Here is a 17,976-nt window from a genome sequence, read left to right as displayed (position 1 = left end):
ACAGGCTGACTAATGTACTCACTCTTCACGTGCTGCACACTCATTTGTGCATTATTGACGTCTCAGTTTCATTTGCCACAGTAGGGCTGACAGGGAAAAGAAAACGAAAAAAAACAAAAACAAAAAAAACACAAGTATCTCCTACCTTGGTCCATGAACAGACCCAATTCAACATGCCATACATGCTTAAGCTCTACATCCTTGTGAACAAACGATTCATTGAAACAGATGAGCATATGGAGTGCAGAAAGGAGATCCACAAGACAGAATAACATCCCCATCATGTGGCTGATCTGATCTACTATTATGAGAACTGCAATGGTTTACATAAACCTACCACACAATCAATTATGGGTGCCAATGAAATAATCATTTTAAATATTTTACATGAAATACAAAAGCTTATCAGAAATGCTAAGCACAATGCATTTAAAAGTACTTTTATATATTTTAGATTATAAAGAGAGAGAGAGGGAGAGAGAGAGAGAAAGACAGGGAGAGAGAGAACATATTGTCATTAATTCATAAATATCAGTTTAGGAACCAAACTCATCATAAAAGTGTCTTCATTTAATCTGTGTACTGCAGATCCAGGTCCACTGTACCGTCAGTTACCACTAGCCTCAGTCTCTTGGGCTTGCGGTCCGTCAGAGAGGTGCTTTGCGAGTGAGACGACGGGAAGTGATGGGAAATAACCGAATGGCACCCAGGCTGCCCGTGCTGCTGAGAATCCTTGCCTGGCTGCTCCGCCAGGCCTTTAGATCCTGCAAAGCTAGCCATAGAAGGAGAATGTGAAATGTTCGAGGGGCCGCACGGTTCTAAAATGAGCCGGCCCTGGGTTCCGGAAGGCTCCATGAGGCAATGGTAAGTGTAATTCGTGGGCACTGATGAAGAGTAATTCAAGCACTCCCCGTCGTCATTGTAGTTCAGGGTAACAGAGTGATCGCCGGTGAAGTTTACGACGTAGGACGGGTGAGCCGACTGATTGCACACAAAGGAGGATGGCTGAGCTTTGGTCACCGGGACATCCTGGGTGGCAGAATCCCTGTAGCCCACCTGTGGACTGCCATGCTGTGAAACACCAGGGGAGAGTGAAGAGCTGAAATTCATGTCTAAGGGATCACAGTGTGAGAAGCACAGCTGACTTCTGTCAAGGGGAAGAGGGAGTTGGGAGTTCTGGCTGGGGGCTACCACAGCATGAGGCTTATCCTGCCTCATATTTTTACCGTGGGCTATGTTGTGACTTTGAGGACTCGGACTAGAAGAAAAAAATGCAGCAGGAACGGTGGGATTGTTGTCAACCCTAAGGTTTTGTGGCTTTCCAACAGGTGTGGTTTTCACAGCACTTGTAGTTTTGCTGGAGCTTTTGCAAATATTTTGGCCATGTCCTCCTTCCGTTTTCACCAAACTGTTAGGGTTCTGGAAAAGCACAGGCTTCTTTTCGTAGCCACGGAGGAGAGCACTGCCAAGGTTGAGAGGCCCTGGAAACTCTGAGCATGAGGCTTTGCTTCCTGTATGAAGGGAGTGGAAGGGTTTAACAGGGTTACCCTGTGATCCAGCATTGTACAGGCTTTGCACGTACTGGCCCAAAAAAAGAGGCTGCGATTTATTAGCAGAGCTAAGGAAGTGGTGGGGCCCATTAGTTTTGTCCTTTGTTTGGATTTTGCCAAAGTCTGACTGTGCTGACAGATTCCTTGAGCTATCAAGAAGAAACTTATCCTGAGACTGTGGGCGACAGGGGAGTGGTACCGTCTGCTTTGTGTTTGAGGACGCACCAAACATGATCAGGTCCCTTTGGTTGCCTGACATTTTATCGGTCAAGCAGAGTGGCGTTGCAGAATCTTCCTTGGTCTGGAGAATCACATTACGTTTTGACAGCATAACATCAGAATAGAACTGACTTCTTTCAAGATCTTTCACTGGTACTGAACTCATTGGTGGACAAAATGTCTTTTCTTTGGAAGAGAAGTAGGGTCCACTGTTCAACGATGGTGCTTCGTCTCGTGTAAGGCCAAGATCAGGGAAACTCAGATCTTCCGCAGTACTAAAGCTACTCCCTGGGCTTGAGGAGCCGAGGTAAGGGGTTTCAGGATTCCATCCATCGGTTGTTGGACTTTGAGAAAAGGGGCTACTAAAGGATCCGGTGTTATGCGGTTCACCAGGGCAGTAATCTGTTAACGCATTTTGTGCTTGTGTTTGATCATAGCCTTCAAGATTCAAGCACTGAAAGTCTAAAATGTCCTCTGAATAGTTTGAAAAGGTGCATTCCGTGGTGAATGGTGACGTGGGAGGGGACAAGGGCTTGGACTGAACTTGACAGGAGGTAGTTCCACTTGTGTAAGCAGGTATGCTTTTTTCTGATGGTGGGTGCTGGCTCATGGCTTGAAGTTTAGAGAGGCTTTTATTTATCTGTAATAAGTTGTGACTCAAGCAAACCTCGCTCCTGTCTTTACCCTCGGTCCTAATAACGCCCCCTGTCCTAAGCTTCTCTGCCCTTTCAGTATTTTCTGGTGCACTTGTTTCTTGACCTCTCCCTTTAAAATCAAAGCTGCTACTGAGACGGGCTGCTTCCGTCAGTCCTTCGGTATATGGAGAGTTCAGAGACAAAGGTGAAAGAGATAATGATAGAGGTAAAGGCTCTGAATTTAGTGCACCTTTAGAGAACTCCCGAAACCTGTCATAATTGCTAGCTACTGCCCGGTGTTGGCAAGGAGACAGACTTTCCTCTTTTATTTTATTGACGGGCATCTCTCCCAGTTTAGCCCTCTCAGGAGGGATGCATGGCAGCAATCTTGGCTCCCTAAGCACAGACGTTCCTGGTCCCTTGTTTCCATCTTGTTTCTGAGCTTCGCCGCCCTCCACCTCCCATCTGCCCTCGCCCCTGCGGCGCAGCTTAATCAGAGGCAGCGGTTTGATGTCAGTAACGTCTGACTCCTTTTTGAGATTTTTCAAAAGCAGATTCTGTCGCTCATGCCCCCCACAAACCTCACTTCTACCCTGAACAGAATTTTGCTGCCCACCAGTATGCTTTTCACTGTTGATGCTAGACAACAGTAGCTGTTTTTTACGTCTTTTCCTCGGCTTGACCGTGCTCTCTTTTCGGCAGTGTTCCAAGACGTCTTGCACAGCTTTAGTGGCTTGCTCTAATCCTACACTCTTGTCTGCTTCTCCATGACCCCGAATTCTCTCCATTTCCAAATTTAAAATCGCAACAGAATCCAAAATGGCCTTAAAGGGGTCGATCTCATCTGCACATTGTTCTGGGCCTCTTGTTTCAACTGCACTATCCCCCTTGGGTCCACTCTCCATTTCCCATTCCGTTCCCCTCTTTCTCTTCAAACGTATTTTTAAGTTACAGCTCTGCTCATCCTCTGTGTTAACAGATTCTGCAGCAGATTCATTATTAGCGTCTGCATTTTCCACTGTCCTGTGCTCAACCTGTACTGGTATTTGCTGCGCCACTTTTTGGCTGCCATCTTGTCCCTCTTTTATTCCCTCAGGCATCTCTTGCACTACATCGCACTCTAATATGCTTCCCAACTTAGATGTAACTTTAGATGTCTTTTTCCTAAGTCCCAGTCTCTTCTCTAACAGCAGGTTACCTGTTCTACCTCTGTCTCTGAGTATTCTGGTATGGTCTTGTGCTAGTCTAGCCTGAGCAGTTCGGCTTTTTCTGGAGTGTAGCTTCTTTAGCGCTAAAGTTTTAGACGGCCTGGCTGAAGTGCGCATTTTTGATCCTACAGTCTCAGAGTCTAAAGGTAATATCTGACCTTCATTATCAACACTGTTGTTCCCTTCAGACATAGGTAACAGACTGTCCATCGTGGTCTCCACACGTTTACTGGCACACAGGGGCTCCACTGTAGTTACGGTTGTATCCTGGTCGGGATCATTTTCAAGAGACTCTCGAAATGCCCGTTTCTTCAGAGGGATGCTGCTCTGGGAATTGTGGTCCAGACTACCCTTAACAGGAGAGACTGGCTCCAGGGAAAGTGGAGTAAGTTCTGACCCTTTCTTTTTGGTCATTTGTGCTCCTCCTTGGTCATGCGGGGTCTGTACGCTACTCTGGGCAACTTTCTGAGTGACTGTCTCGCTGTTCTTCTTCACTGAATCACTGCTAATATTCAGGTTCTTCCGCTCATTATCAGCAGTAAGGGTCCTCAATCTTTTGACATATTCACTGTCTTCTTTGTTCTGAGTTCGCCGGGAGACATTCCTGAGTACACTGCTGTACCCTTTGCCATCCTGTTCATGGCTGATCATCTCGCTGCCAAAGCTCTTGAAAATATCGGACAAGAAGACTCTTGCCTCCTTTATCGCAACGGTTTTGCTCCCAAAATGTAACAAAAAGTCTGTCTTCTTTTGTAAAATCTCTTCTCTTTGGCCCGTTTCCGCTCCCTGCCTTTCAACTCCACTCTCTCCCTTATCTTCCTCTTCAGCTGTGCCTTTCACGCTCTTTGTATGACCTTTCGTGGCACGCCCTCTTTTCTTAACACCAGTCACTAATTCATCAGCCTCTTTCAAAGCTTTCTCAATGCCAGCATTAGCAGAACTAACCGTAGCCTTTTTATCATTATTGTCTTTCTTTCCCTCAATTTCCTGCCCGTCATTATTGCCTTTGTTACCCACTTGTATATCCTGCACTTCTTTTTCAGCATGTTGCGGTGTAACAGCATTACTACTACCTGATAAATCACATGTCACTTTCAACCTGTCTGCACTTCCCATGACTACTGGTGTGAAATACATTTCCCTTACCCCTTTCTTACCTTCAGCTTTAGCCATACCTTTACTTCCTTTGCACTTTGATTTCTGCGGCCCTGTAGCTGCTGTTGTAGCATCTGTGCTATCTTCACTGTCTGCTTGTCCCTGATCTGCCTTACCAGCTGCTGGCTCTCCTGGGACAGCCACTCTGACTAGACTGACTTTTACATAACGCATCACCCCTGAAGTGAGAGACGCAGGAGAGTGACTGAAGGAAGGGGGCAATGAAGAGGTAACATCGAGGGTGCCAGAAGCAACAGAAGGTCTATGTTTTTCTTCTTTCTCCCCTGAGGTCTCTGAAGCAATCGGGGAACTGAAATCCCCTTCCTTAGCAGCGCTAGAGCTGGTGATGTGTTTCTCGCTGTCAGCCATCTCCTTGTGACAATCCCCTAAGCCACGCTGTTCCTCCTTTGCAATCATCCGCGAGACCCTGGATTGTAACGTCTTGCCTTTATTATTTTTACTTTTACTAGTGTATCCTCTGTTGAAAAGTGGCTTTTCACCTCTAATTGAAAGGCATTTGAGGCCTTTTCTGACCCCATGGCTACGTCCCTTTTGACGTGGATGACCTCTGCTGCTCGTATGGAGCTTCGACGTCTGTCTGATAATCCTGACTCTGTTTTTATTTAAGGTAGAGAGTTTAGATCGGTCAAAGGCTCGGACGCCTCTCAGGCGGCCGCGAAGCATGTTCCTGGTCCTTGAAGAAATAGCCATCTGATGAACAACTCGAACTGCTGAAGCACCAACGCTCCGTCCCTTAACTTTCGGATAGCCTTTATCACAGGCACTCGAAACTGATTTTAAACTGAAGGGCTTTAAGTTCAAATCAGCAGCAGTCTCGTTACCCAATAAGTCATTAGAATTGTCGTGTCCTTCCTCACCTCCCTTTAGTTCAACATCAGTGAAAGCTGGAGGGTCCAGTCTGTTGTTGTCTCTCCACTCCAGTTTTGGTTTCTCACTCTCAATCCTTTGCAGAAGAGCTCTTTCCTTGCTGGCAGGGTCCTTACAGCTTAAGAGGAAGTCCACACTGTGATTGTACAGGCAAATGCTTAAGTCCTTAAGACTGAAATGAGGCAGGGATGATATGAGGAGATACTGTCGCCGCTTCTCAGCCTGCCTGGCTCGCTCCTCCCTTTTCCACTTCTTAGTCTTTGTCATCTTACTACTCACTGTAGGGGCGTTTCTCTTCATCTGCTGGGAAAAGGAATTCCTCACAGAGCAAGCTGAGAAACAGGAGAGGGTAAAGAGTTAGAAGCAGGGTTAAATGGCAAAAAACAGCCAGTTCAAATCAGAGCATAAACAAAGCAAGATCAAAGTTAATGTCTACAGAATGAGATGATTTAGAATTCAAATTCACTTTAACACATTCTAAACATGCCAATATTAAATATCAAACACCTTGACATAAATGGTTTTGAAAAGGAAAACACACTTCTATTAATAAAAGGTGGTATAAACCATAATATAGCATTGGTATTCCTTGTATTTGTAAAGCCCTTTCCCAACAATGTATATAATAGTCATAGTACGATAGTACAAATCATAAAAATGGTCTATAATGAGTTTTGAACAAAACCACTCAAATATAGATTTGCATCAATGTACTGAATCATGAATAGTTATCTGGAAGCAAATACCTGGACTGGTTACAGCGAGAAATGGCGTACCGTTCCCCTTCTCTCGGTTAAGCCGCAGATCAGTCTCTCTGAATTTATATTTCTGGCCTAATGGATCGCTCGGGCCTACCCACTCCGGAAGTCTCTCCAGTCTATGCTTGAAGAATCCTTCTCCCCTCCTAAAAAAAAGTGATGTGTTTGAATGAGATATTGTCAGAACATGTTAAAATAGATATTACCTCAGAGACAACAGGTGTCAAAATAAAACATCTTAAAAGTGAATTTAAAAGCACACTCAAGAGGCTTAACTGGAATTGGATAGAATAAACTGACACAAATAGACAAATAAATTAATGACAAATTTTGATATGAATACAATGCGCCTGGCACAGACAGCTCTAATCCACACCCATTCGTGTCACCTTACCTCTCACAGGTGCAACATTCACACATCTCATTGTCCTCCCCAAAAAAGCTGTCGCCATAGTAACAAGTGATCTCCTCCCCAGGTGAGATGGGCCGGACCACTTTCACACATGCTCCGTTTTTGTCCCCAGGTACAAACTGGCACAGGAAACGAGGAGGGGCAAGAAGAAAGGATGTGCTGTTTATTTCACCTGACACTAATATTTTTTTAACACTTTAACTCCGATGGCTTAAGCGTAACTGGTGGGGTACAGAGAGGATCTGCCTTTGGAAAAGTCCAAATATAAGAGGAAAAAAATAACTGGATATCTTACCTTACAGTTTGGCCTGCAGTCTTCAACCGAGAAACAGAAAGTAAATACCAGTAAACACAAGCGAACAAGCCTCAGTGTGTATCACATTCATACTCTAACCAACCAGTCCACCAATAACTAGTTATGTGTTTACATTGCACATGCAGCGTTTATAGTGACAGAATGTGTACCATGTGTACATTACGTATGTGTCTAGCTCTCACCATGGTTAATGAAGGCAGCAGGCCCAAGCCAGAGTTGTGCGCACTGCTTACGCGTCGAGTACATAACACTGAAATCATTCACTCCTGTCCTCAGTACAGCACTGTCTGCCGGACTCAGCTCAGCTATGCAGCCCTGCAGCACCTCCACTCGCTCTCCAACAGACCTGAAACAATCCATAAATCACACATACTCATCAAAACGACTGAACAAAAAAATCTGTGAGCTACACTGTTCAGCTAATTGCCCTGTATTCATTTGGAATTTTTGGTTATTGGTTCTGATATTCTAATTGATAACACATTTACAATCACACATGCGCAACTTGTACACCCAGGCGTATTACATAACTATTAACATGTGTTCATTCACTGGACGTGACATGCACCACTGCATTGTCACCTGCATTATATTTAAATGATTTTACTACTTATTTTTGTACTGCAAATTATATTTTATGGTTGTTTTAGTATATTTTATTATATATCTTTAAATCAATTTATGCATCTGTATAATAGCGCAAGGCAATACTTTTGCTCTTGTTTTGCTCTTTATTTTAATTTATGCTGCTGTAATAAGACAACTTTCCCTCTGGGATTAAGAAAGTGATCGATTGATCTATCTATCTATCTATCTATCTATCTATATGTATATTCTTATCAGTAGAGGTGGGCGATATGTCAAAAAATTTCACATCACTTCAAGAAATTCACTCAATATATATGCATCATGATATTTGTTTTTTCTGAGGTTTTGATAAGTTGGAACAGACAAAAAAAAAAACACATTAATGCCACATTTAAAAGGTGCTATTAAATACTACAAATACAAAAAACTCAAATTTATTTAACACTTCACATTCCGCACTGCACTAAATCCAGCTAAACAGAGCTAATTATGCTCTCTTTTAAAAAAAATCATGTTGGTATGCATGCTTTAAGTACTGATGATATCCACAGTAAGCTCGGAAAAGCATATTGTGAGAATTTATAATGACACCAACAAATATCATCATACTGCCCACCTCTAGTTATCAGCACTTGGTCCATGTGTAATTCTCTGTTTTAGGCTATGATGACTTGTTAGTGTTTCCAACTCTATTTAAAATGTTTTGTTTTTTACAGTTCATTTTTTATTTAAATGCTGCAGTTTTGTCAATTTGTAAACAGTTTAAAACACGTATTAATGCCTTTTAAGATGGACATCCCAAAGACGCAAGAGAGAGATGTTCTATAACATTAGAGGAGACTGATTAATCTGACTGGACTTTTGCTTACCCAGACAGCAGCGTCGATATAGTTCAAGGTTCTTACATCTTTGTTTAGCGACACGTTTTCATGATAAGTTTAGCTGGTTTACCGAACAGCCAAGTTTATACTGCATTGCTAACTTATGACTCCAAGCTGTGGAACAACTTTAACAGGCAAACAAAGACTCAGAATAATTTTGATGTTTTATACTGAAGTCGTATGAACTGGCATCTATTTTCGTGTCTTTGAAATCTGCTAAACTGTTTAGCTGGTCTGCAGTCGCTTGTTTGTCTCAAGTGACTGAGGACACTGAGCTTTTTCACCTGAATGTCATTTATCAGTCAAAACTACAGGCAAAGAAATTAATGTTACTCTTTGTTTAAACAGTGTTTGCCATATTTTCCACCTTTCACTAACTTCTCTTGCTTCTATCGTTCAAAGCTAAGGCAGGACACTGGGGAAACTGTAACTGGGGAATGTGGCTGTATTCAGACTTCAGCTAACAATATGTGGATGATTTTTTTAATAGTCTAATATTACATCCAAGTGATGGCCATTTTTTAGTTTTGTGATTAAATGCTTTGTTTGAAGCAACAAACAAATATGTGAATACTTTAATTATTCAGGTGAACCCACATTTTTTTATCAAAAGATTCTGATTTGTGTTGAATTTAAATAAAAAAAAATTTTTAAAAAGGTTTTTTTTTCAGTTTTTCCACAGTTCAATAGGTTATGCTAGCAGAGAAAATACTATAATATGCAGGGCTGTTGTTGTTATTCCAGGAACAAAAACATATGTACTGTTCAGAAATGAATCACAAAAAAGTCAGGACACTGTCTGACACTGGAGTCTCACCAGTGTCTTGTTGCTGTGATTTTGGCTCCATTGGTCTCTGAGGAATACCGGTCACATGACTCAATCTGCACTCCACTGTCCAACAGGAAAGCAGTGAGGTACCGATACATCTAAAGGAGAAGATAACAATATTTTAAAAATAAAACACTAAACACAGCTATGTCATTATGAGTCCCTAATGACACAGTCATAATCACTTAAACACATAAGCTAAAAGAAACAGCACTGAGGTGCGCTGTATGTCTCAGTGCCAGATCATGCAGAATTCCCCTTGGGCGCAACAGAGACTGCGCGCTTCTTTTTGTCAGCAGTAAATCTCTAAAGACAGGCCAGACACAAGGCAGCAAGCAATCATCATTAAGTTGACGAACCAGTGACACAACCGCGGGTTAATGAGGAAACCTCAGTAGCTGAGGAAAGAGAAAGTGAGGTTTCACGCACGTGCTGTCTCAGGAGCTCCTGCCGGTGGGTTCCCAGGCTGGTGAAGTAGCCACTGGTCCACTCTCCATCTAGCAGAGCATCGAAGGTGGCCTGGAAGTCCTTGGTGCGCTTGAAGCGCAGCAGAGTCTCTCTCAGGTAGCCCCACCGTCGGATCTCTGGAAGAGGGCTGAGGAGGCACAAGCGACAAAGCTTTAATAATAGACTTTAACAACAATAATTACAGATTTTAATAGACATAAATAGCTGCTGCATGGCTAATGTTAGCTGGCTAATCGAGAGGATCATTTTGCTCTCTCTTGTCGGGCTGAAGCTGATGGTGCAGTCAGTGTTTTCAGGGACTGAACTGGTGGAAACCGAACCATCACTGGTTTGTGTTAATTTCAGTTCAGCATCAGAAGAAAAATCAGTTTTATTTCACTGAGTATATTAAACATATGATGAAAATGTCTTGGTGAGTGCACACACTAAGTATTTGGGGAACAACAAAAAATTATGACGTTAAAAAAATGAGTTATTAAATAATAAACAATAAATTATTTACTTGATAATAATAATTACATTATGTCATTTTGAAATTACTATGAACAGCTATATGATCAGCAAGATTTGGTCACTACTTTTCCCCCTTACTGCATTCTGGACATTCATTTTAGTGCAAGTTTATTCTCAATGCTATACAGTTTTGTCAGTTAATATGGGATTTTCTATGCTAATATAATACTAGCATAACATTAGAATCATTTCATACATGCATCTGCAAAAAAATCAGTTTAGATTATGATGGTGATCCACCACAATGAAAAATCCCTGCTGAAACCAAAATTCAAGACACAGCCGAAAACAGATTTTGCATTTCTGTAATGCATTTAGATTCTGAACAGACTCTTGAAAAAGAAATCTGAAATTATCTTTTGTGTCGCTTTTTTGTAGTCTGCATCATGAGAGGCTAATACAAACTCCACCGTATTCTTGCCAAATAATTTATTTGGAAGTGCGTTAATTTTATTATTAGAATTTTCTGGCAGTTTTAGTTAAAATTCCTGGAAGCTCTGGATGCTGCTGTGCCCCCACTTCCAGTGCCACTGCAGTGGAACTTCATTAAAGATTAATAAAACATTGAGTATCGCCTTATAATGACCATCTGAATAACAAAAAAAAAAAGAAGTGCACCTGATACTAGAAAAATTACTTTAGTATTACTTTATACTCCACAGGGCAAAAACAAAGCAGTACTGCATGTATCTATGGTTTAATAAAGTGAGATACTGGCAGTGACCCAGCTGCTCTAATGACACATACCTGTAGCTTCCAAACTGTGCTTTACCCAGGTTACCCTGCCGCGAAGCCCTCAGCACTACATGGTGCAGCAAGCACCACTTGACACACACCCTTCCATGTAATGATTATCATTAAGCTAACAAGCTGCAGTATTTACGGAGAGCAGGTCCAAGTTAGATGATCTGAATTCACTTAGCCTCCCTTTACAAAATATTACAGATTAAGAGTTTAATTCACTCAATTAAACCATCTGCGGTTTCTTTTTTTTTTCGGTTGAACAGACTTGGCATTAAACCTGCTGTAACTTAAAGGGATCCCCACTATTTTCCAAAATTTCTGCATAATTAAACAGATAAGATGTAAACAAAGGAATTCTGAGTAATTTAGTGCAAAATACTCTTTTTGCAATTGTTCACAGTGATGGTGATAGGAACCAGATGTCCACCTCTAACAGCTCCCTCACAGAAAGTTATTAAGTGGATGGATAGATGGATGGATAGATGGATGGATAGATAGACAGACAGATAAAATTCAGCCCAAAAACTGCAATGTGGTAGCTATACATATGCCATATATATATATAGATAGATAGATAGATAGATAGATAGATAGATATTACATAGCATATGTTTTGCTACTGTGACACTGTGACATTGCAGTTTCCTTTTGGGCTAAGTTTTATCTGTCTGTCTGTCTATTTATCTATCTATCCATCCATCCATCTATCCATATATATAAGTGTGTGTGTGTGTGTGTGTGTGTGTGTGTGTATGTATACACATGGTTACATGGTTATGAATACGCAGGGCATTATAATTTAAAATGGTCTCCAAAAAAGCCTTTTTATTCAGATTGTTCTTCACTATTTTACCATCTTCAACATGGCATATAAACTCAGAAGACTCGTGGAGGTTCACTGGTGGTTTTGGATGGTAAATAAAGTGTCTATGCTTGTGTTGTAGTCATGGCGACCCCTGGTTCCTATCACCACCACTGTGAAGAAATCTGAACCATTTCACACCAAACCACTCTGAATCACTCTGTTTACATCTCAATGGTGGAATTATACAGAAAGTTCCTAAAAAAGTGGTGCGATTCCTCTTTAAGAGTAATTCTGTTTGTCATGTAATTACTGAAATGTTATTTCACTGCTTTTTAATTTAACATGTGCTCAAAAGCTTATATATAAGTAGTGAGATGGGGTCATATACGCTGATGACGAGTGAATACACTACCTTATGTTCATCTTATGGGTGCTGAACCCCAGCAAGGGGTCCAGCACCAGGCTTGTGGCCAAATCATCCGTCTCGCACAGCTCTCTCACACTCATTCTACAGGATCCTTCCATGTTCGCCCACCATCCACATGCTGGAAGAGAATCCAGAAAGAGAATATATATCAGAAAAAGAATGTATATATGTGCTTGTGTGTGTGCACATATCCATATGTACATACATATCTCTCTCCCTCTCTCTATATGTTTTCAAAAATACTATCAAAAACTAAGAATACAATGATCTGAGGTCTGTTGTAGAGTCTATTGTATTGTCCAGCTTAATATTACTAGTTACCCCCTGACTAAGAGATCAGAATATCCTATTTAATAATTTAATGCTGGTAACATTTTCTGATCAGGAGATTTAGACGAGGCTAAAGTCAGCTTCCTGTTCCACCTTAAATGGTGCAGAATTTGGATTCTGGCGCCGCAGGCACTGTAATAATAACTGCTGCACCATTTAAGGTGGACCGGGAAAACTCAAGAAGCTGGCGAATAGGAAGCCGACTTCAGCTCCGTGTGATTTAAGCTGTCAAAATGCCCTGCCTACGTTTTTTATGTAGGGAGCTACCTGTATTTACGCCCTGAGGTCGGACATTTTGACAGGGCAGAACAATATGTCAGAACAAGGCCTCTGTAATATGATGTATACAGTGGAGCCTCGTTACACCAAACCCTCCCGACACACCACTGAAACACAAGCAGTGCTGTGATGCTGGATGTTACAGGGACTGTCATAAATACAAATGCAGAACTTTTTCTTTTGCTCAGATTTTATGCATACAGTGGTGTGTTTTTTACACTATGACAGTTTTGCTAAAATTACATATATCACCTTGCTTACAGTATCGCTATATGCTGAATCTAGTCCCTGTATCATGATGCATATCGTATCCAAGGTTCTTGCCAATACACAGCCCTCATGATTTTATTCAACATTTCACAGAAACGGATTAATTATTAGTGATGCACAATCATACTGAAATCACATCTGCATCAGCTTGATTAAAAATACCAGCATCAGACAGATCTGACTGATAGAGTCAATGTATTTACTGTACTCTATAAGACTGTTTAGGTGATGCTGAGCTACTGTGCTAAAATATCTGCATGTTTTTATTGCCTTTGCAACCCCCAGATACGTTACTGTACTGCTAATCCAGGTGGATTTAGTCCCAATTTTTAATATTTTATAAATGCTTATGTATTACTATCTGCAGACATTTGCCTATAATTTCAATATCAATGCATCCCTATTAATTATAGTCTCTTTGTAATGAAATATGCAGTTTGACAGTGATCTGATATCCACAATGTGCTTAAAAATAGTATTGTTGCTGTCAAAACAAAATGGTAAATTTTCAGGAGAAGGAAAAAACTTTTTCTTTCGGTCCATTTGTCAAGACATTTTAAGACAATGTTTAAAAAAGGAGACAATTATTATTATTATTATTATTATTATTATTATAAATGATTGCAGGGCTATTTTTAAAATATGAATAATAATAACAATAATAATAAATTATAAATGATTGCAGTACTATTTTTAAAATAATAATAATAATAATTATTATTATTATTATTATTATTATTATTATTATTATTTTGTAGCACTATTAATGCACATAATGCAGCCCACAGCACTTCAAAACAACAATAGTTATAAATAAATAATATTAGCAATCACTTGAACATAAGCGCAGCACGATTATGATGCAAGTGAGAATATTGTCATGTAACATAATAAAATGTAACACAACATATCACCACAATGCCCAGCCCTGAATCAAATACATTCAAGGAGCCTTAATCTCAATAAGACGTTACATCAGCCATGAACTCTATAGACAAGCTCTGCAGTGTGACGCCATAATAACTCAGTGACAGCTGAGTTCAGTGTTTGGACACACCTTCCTGCACAGATCAGCTCCAACCTTAACTCTGCTAGATCTGATCCACATTACACGTCCAAACGTGTGCAGACACCTGCACTTCCAAATGTTAGAACACCGCTGTGAGGATTTGACTGCATTCAGCCACAAGAGCATTAGTGAGGTCCAGTACTGATGTTGGGTGATTAGTTCTGGATCACTCCTGCTCAGGTACTGGATGGAGCTTCATCACTCCACTGCTCCACAGCCCAATACTTGGACTGTGGTCAATACTGCGACTGTGATTTAAATGCAATTGTTTTCTGTATATAAAGCTATTTTTTCCAATTTCTTTCACATCAATTTCTTCCGCCTTGAGGCCTGAACACTGAATCCATCACTCCAGACTAACACAAAATCTATCAGGTTACCAGGTGAAATATCTCCACTTCAAACAACCCTGAACTATGTGGGTTATAATAAAAAATTCAAACAACACTTGGCATCGGGCACGGTGACCTCACAGGCTGCTCCACAGCATCCCACTCTACTGCAAATGGTTTTCTTTGGAGATTATTTAAAATCAGCCATACATGCAGCTTTAGGTAAATTCCCTGATTAGAAGGGGGCCTGGATAGTTTTGTGCATGTTGTCATCAGCTGGATCAGGCGGGTTGGAACTGACCCTGCAGGAGTGGAGTGGAGTGGAGTGGAGGGGAGTGGAGGGGAGTGGAGTGGAGGGGAGGGAAGGGGTGGTGACCACTGATTTAGAAAAAGGCGCAAACCAAAAAATCAAAGATTAAAGTCAGATGACGTTCACAGAGCAGCAAATTTATGCATAACTCCACACATGCCATTTATTTAACGTCAACAAATTCCAGTCCAGTTAAGTTACCGTTATGTGACCCTGTTAGACGAGGGTGAAGTTGGCTACCTCTTCGAATTTTCCCCGTTCCACCTTAAATGGTGCAGCAGTTACATACTTTCGCTTCGGGCGCCAGAACGTAACTGCTGCACCATTTAAGGTGGAACGGGGAAATTCGGACAAGAAGCTGGCAAACAAGAAGCTGTCCGTATTAGTGCGATACACGAAACTAGCAGTGGCTTGTTGACTAAAAACAGCAATGATAAACAAAACAACACGGCGGCCTGCAGTCACACAGCCAGGCTGTTGTGTAATAAACTTATAATGCGTTTGCAGGATCACATTTGTGGTCATTTTTCCAGCGAGTGAACGGGAGGAGCTGCTGCTGCTGCTGCTGCTGCCGCTGCAGCGACAAGCCCAGCTGGCCTCGCTTCGCCAGCATAACGTTACAAAAACGTTTTTATTTATAAATCTGTGCAACTATCAGAAGTAGGACAAACCGCACGGTGCTCCACAGACACACACAGCGAGAAGCAAACGTGATTTAACAGTTACCTGACGGGCTTTCGTCCAAAACCTCAATCGGCTCGTCCGTAGTGAAATATTTGGTATCTTAGCTTAGCTTAGCTTAGCTTAGCTCTCCGACTAGCAATTGTTGTTATCGTCCGCCTCGGGAGCCCCCATATTCCACCTTATGGTCCTCTTTGGCAACGTCATGGCACTGTGTAGTCCCTAAACGAATAAAACGAGGCGATATAAGCTGCGCTAAACCTTCATAAAGGCTAAAATTATTTTGTATATTTCGAATTTTTTTTCAAAGCTGGAAGTTGGACTCTGAATGAGGGAGAGGCGAGCTCAACCAATCCCCGTCGTCCACGGCCGCGCGCTGATTGGTCGACTCGCGGAGTCGGCCGACTCCTATTGGGCCCGTGCGCGTTCATTTGATGCTCGACGGCTTTCGGCTGGTTAATGCCGTCCGCGGACTGGGACTCGCCCCGCCTCACTTTCTGGGGTTCAAGATGCTCTGAACCACAAGGACACTGCTAGTAAGGAGCGGCGTTCCTCATGCAGTGATGGGCTTTTACGCGTTCCTCAGAGCGGTGTTTCGCAAGCCTGGTCCTGGGGGCCCACTGTCCTGCACTCTCTTAGTGTTTTCCCCGCTCCCAACACACTTGATCCAGCTGATCTGCTTGTTAAAAGCCTATTACTGAGTGAAAGATGGTGTGTTGAAGCAGGAAAAGCAGTAAAACGTGCAGGGCAGTGGGGATCAGAAACAGTGGTCATCAAACTCTCAGATCTACCTTTCTGCAGAATCTAGTTCAGTGGTCTCCAGCTCTGGTCCTGGAGATCTTCCTTTCTGTGGCCTGTAGTTCAAACCACCATCTGCCACACCTGCTCCAGCTGATTAACTACTACAGTAGTCCTTGATTAGCTTGATCAGATGCATTAGTGTTTGATGCAGGTTGAAACTAAACTCTGCAGAAAAAAGGGCTGATGACCTCTGCCTTACAGATTGTGCACCATGCAGTCATGACCGCATCACATACTTGGAGATTTGTCAGCTGCACATTCTCCCAAAAACGCCCAACTGCTGGGTTTCTCAACCTCGAGCACCCTTTGGTGGTGCCTCAGGCCAATACTGAAGAGGACCAGCGGTTCATAGTGGGCCGGGGATGGCATTTTGTCATAAAAATCAGAGAAAAATAACTGACTTAACACTAAAAATACATTTTCAGTAGTACACAGTATTTAAAATATTACCCCTTGCCAATAGAAACAAAACACACACACCCTGAATTGTCAGTTGTTCACTTGAGACGACTGGTCAAAAAATGTGTGTAGAAAAAAATCCACTTCTGTTGATATTTTAAGTACACTGAGACATATTGCATATTTGGGGTTGCACTCAAAATTGATGTTGAAAATTTTCCAAAAATGAAATTTTATGCAAAAATAATTTGAAATTGTTTCCGTGTGGGTCTTCCTGCTGTATAGTGATGAATAGGTGGGCCTTAAGGTGGTTGAGAACCCATCTTACTGGACTCAGATCTGGTGACTGGGTAGGCCAATGAAGTACACTCAACTCATTGTCATGTCATGGAGCCAGTTTGATAGCTTGTGCTTCGCAGCGAGACACATTATCCTGCTGAAAGTGGCCATTAGAAGATGGTAAATGGTGGCCATAAAGGGACGCACCTGGTCAGCAACAGGACCCATATAGACTGTGGCATTTATACAACGCTCAACCAGTATTAAAGGGGAATTCCACCAGTTTTTCAAAATTTCTCTATAATTGAGTGGCTTGAGGTAAAACGGTTCATTTGCTTACATACAGACTTATGTTTCTTTACAGTGGTGGTGATAGGAACCATGCAAATGCAGCCATTTCACTTACTATCCAAAACCACCTGTGAAACTACGAGTTGTCTGAGTTTATGTGATGTCGATTATGGTAAATTAGTGGTCAATCAAGTTTTCCTTCAGGGACTATAATGCCTTAGAACACCCTTCATGTACCATGAATGGATTAAAATATGTTTTAGACCAAAATGTTATTGCATAACTACTGTCAGTGAATCAATATATCAGACATCAGGCAGCATAATCATAATCATATCATGCAATATCTTCCTGTGAGGGGACATTTAGACGTCTGGTTCCTATCACCACCACTATAAGCTTATCCAGAAGCAATTCTCACCAAAACACTAAATGATTTCGTTGACGTTAATCCTTTAATTATGCAGAAATTCTGGAAAATTTGTGGAGATCCCCTTTATGGGGGTCAAAATGTTCTAACAAAACATTCCCGCCAGCAT

At 41.7% G+C, this 17,976-nt stretch overlaps 1 protein-coding gene across 1 annotated transcript; it reads right to left on the bottom strand.

Annotated features, from left to right (window-relative positions):
• Positions 1 to 407: 407 nt before the first annotated feature.
• Positions 408 to 16,018, bottom strand: kmt5c (lysine methyltransferase 5C). Its single transcript, XM_036589759.1, has 9 exons — positions 15,713 to 16,018; positions 12,382 to 12,514; positions 9,869 to 10,034; positions 9,428 to 9,537; positions 7,324 to 7,487; positions 7,121 to 7,140; positions 6,808 to 6,944; positions 6,402 to 6,559; positions 408 to 5,987 (listed from the first exon to the last, which is right to left on the bottom strand). The coding sequence occupies exons 2-9, from the start codon at positions 12,492 to 12,494 to the stop codon at positions 571 to 573; spliced, it is 6,285 nt and encodes a 2,094-aa protein (XP_036445652.1). The 5' UTR covers positions 12,495 to 12,514; positions 15,713 to 16,018; the 3' UTR covers positions 408 to 570.
• Between the last annotated feature and the right edge of the window lie 1,958 nt (positions 16,019 to 17,976).

This window comes from Colossoma macropomum, unplaced genomic scaffold (assembly GCF_904425465.1).
Source record: "Colossoma macropomum unplaced genomic scaffold, Colossoma_macropomum, whole genome shotgun sequence".
Lineage (NCBI taxonomy): Eukaryota > Metazoa > Chordata > Actinopteri > Characiformes > Serrasalmidae > Colossoma > Colossoma macropomum.
This window is presented reverse-complemented; position numbering and strand designations above follow the sequence as displayed.

Excerpts from the sequence above, each read along its gene's own strand:
- kmt5c (XM_036589759.1), bottom strand. The coding sequence starts at position 12,494 with ATGGAAGGATCCTGTAGAATGAGTGTGAGAGAGCTGTGCGAGACGGAT. Across the intron at positions 9,538-9,868 it reads AGGAGCTCCTGAGACAGCAC|ATGTATCGGTACCTCACTGC; the intron begins GTGCGTGAAACC and ends CTTCTCCTTTAG. Across the intron at positions 7,488-9,427 it reads ATCACAGCAACAAGACACTG|GTCTGTTGGAGAGCGAGTGG; the intron begins GTGAGACTCCAG and ends GGATTGTTTCAG.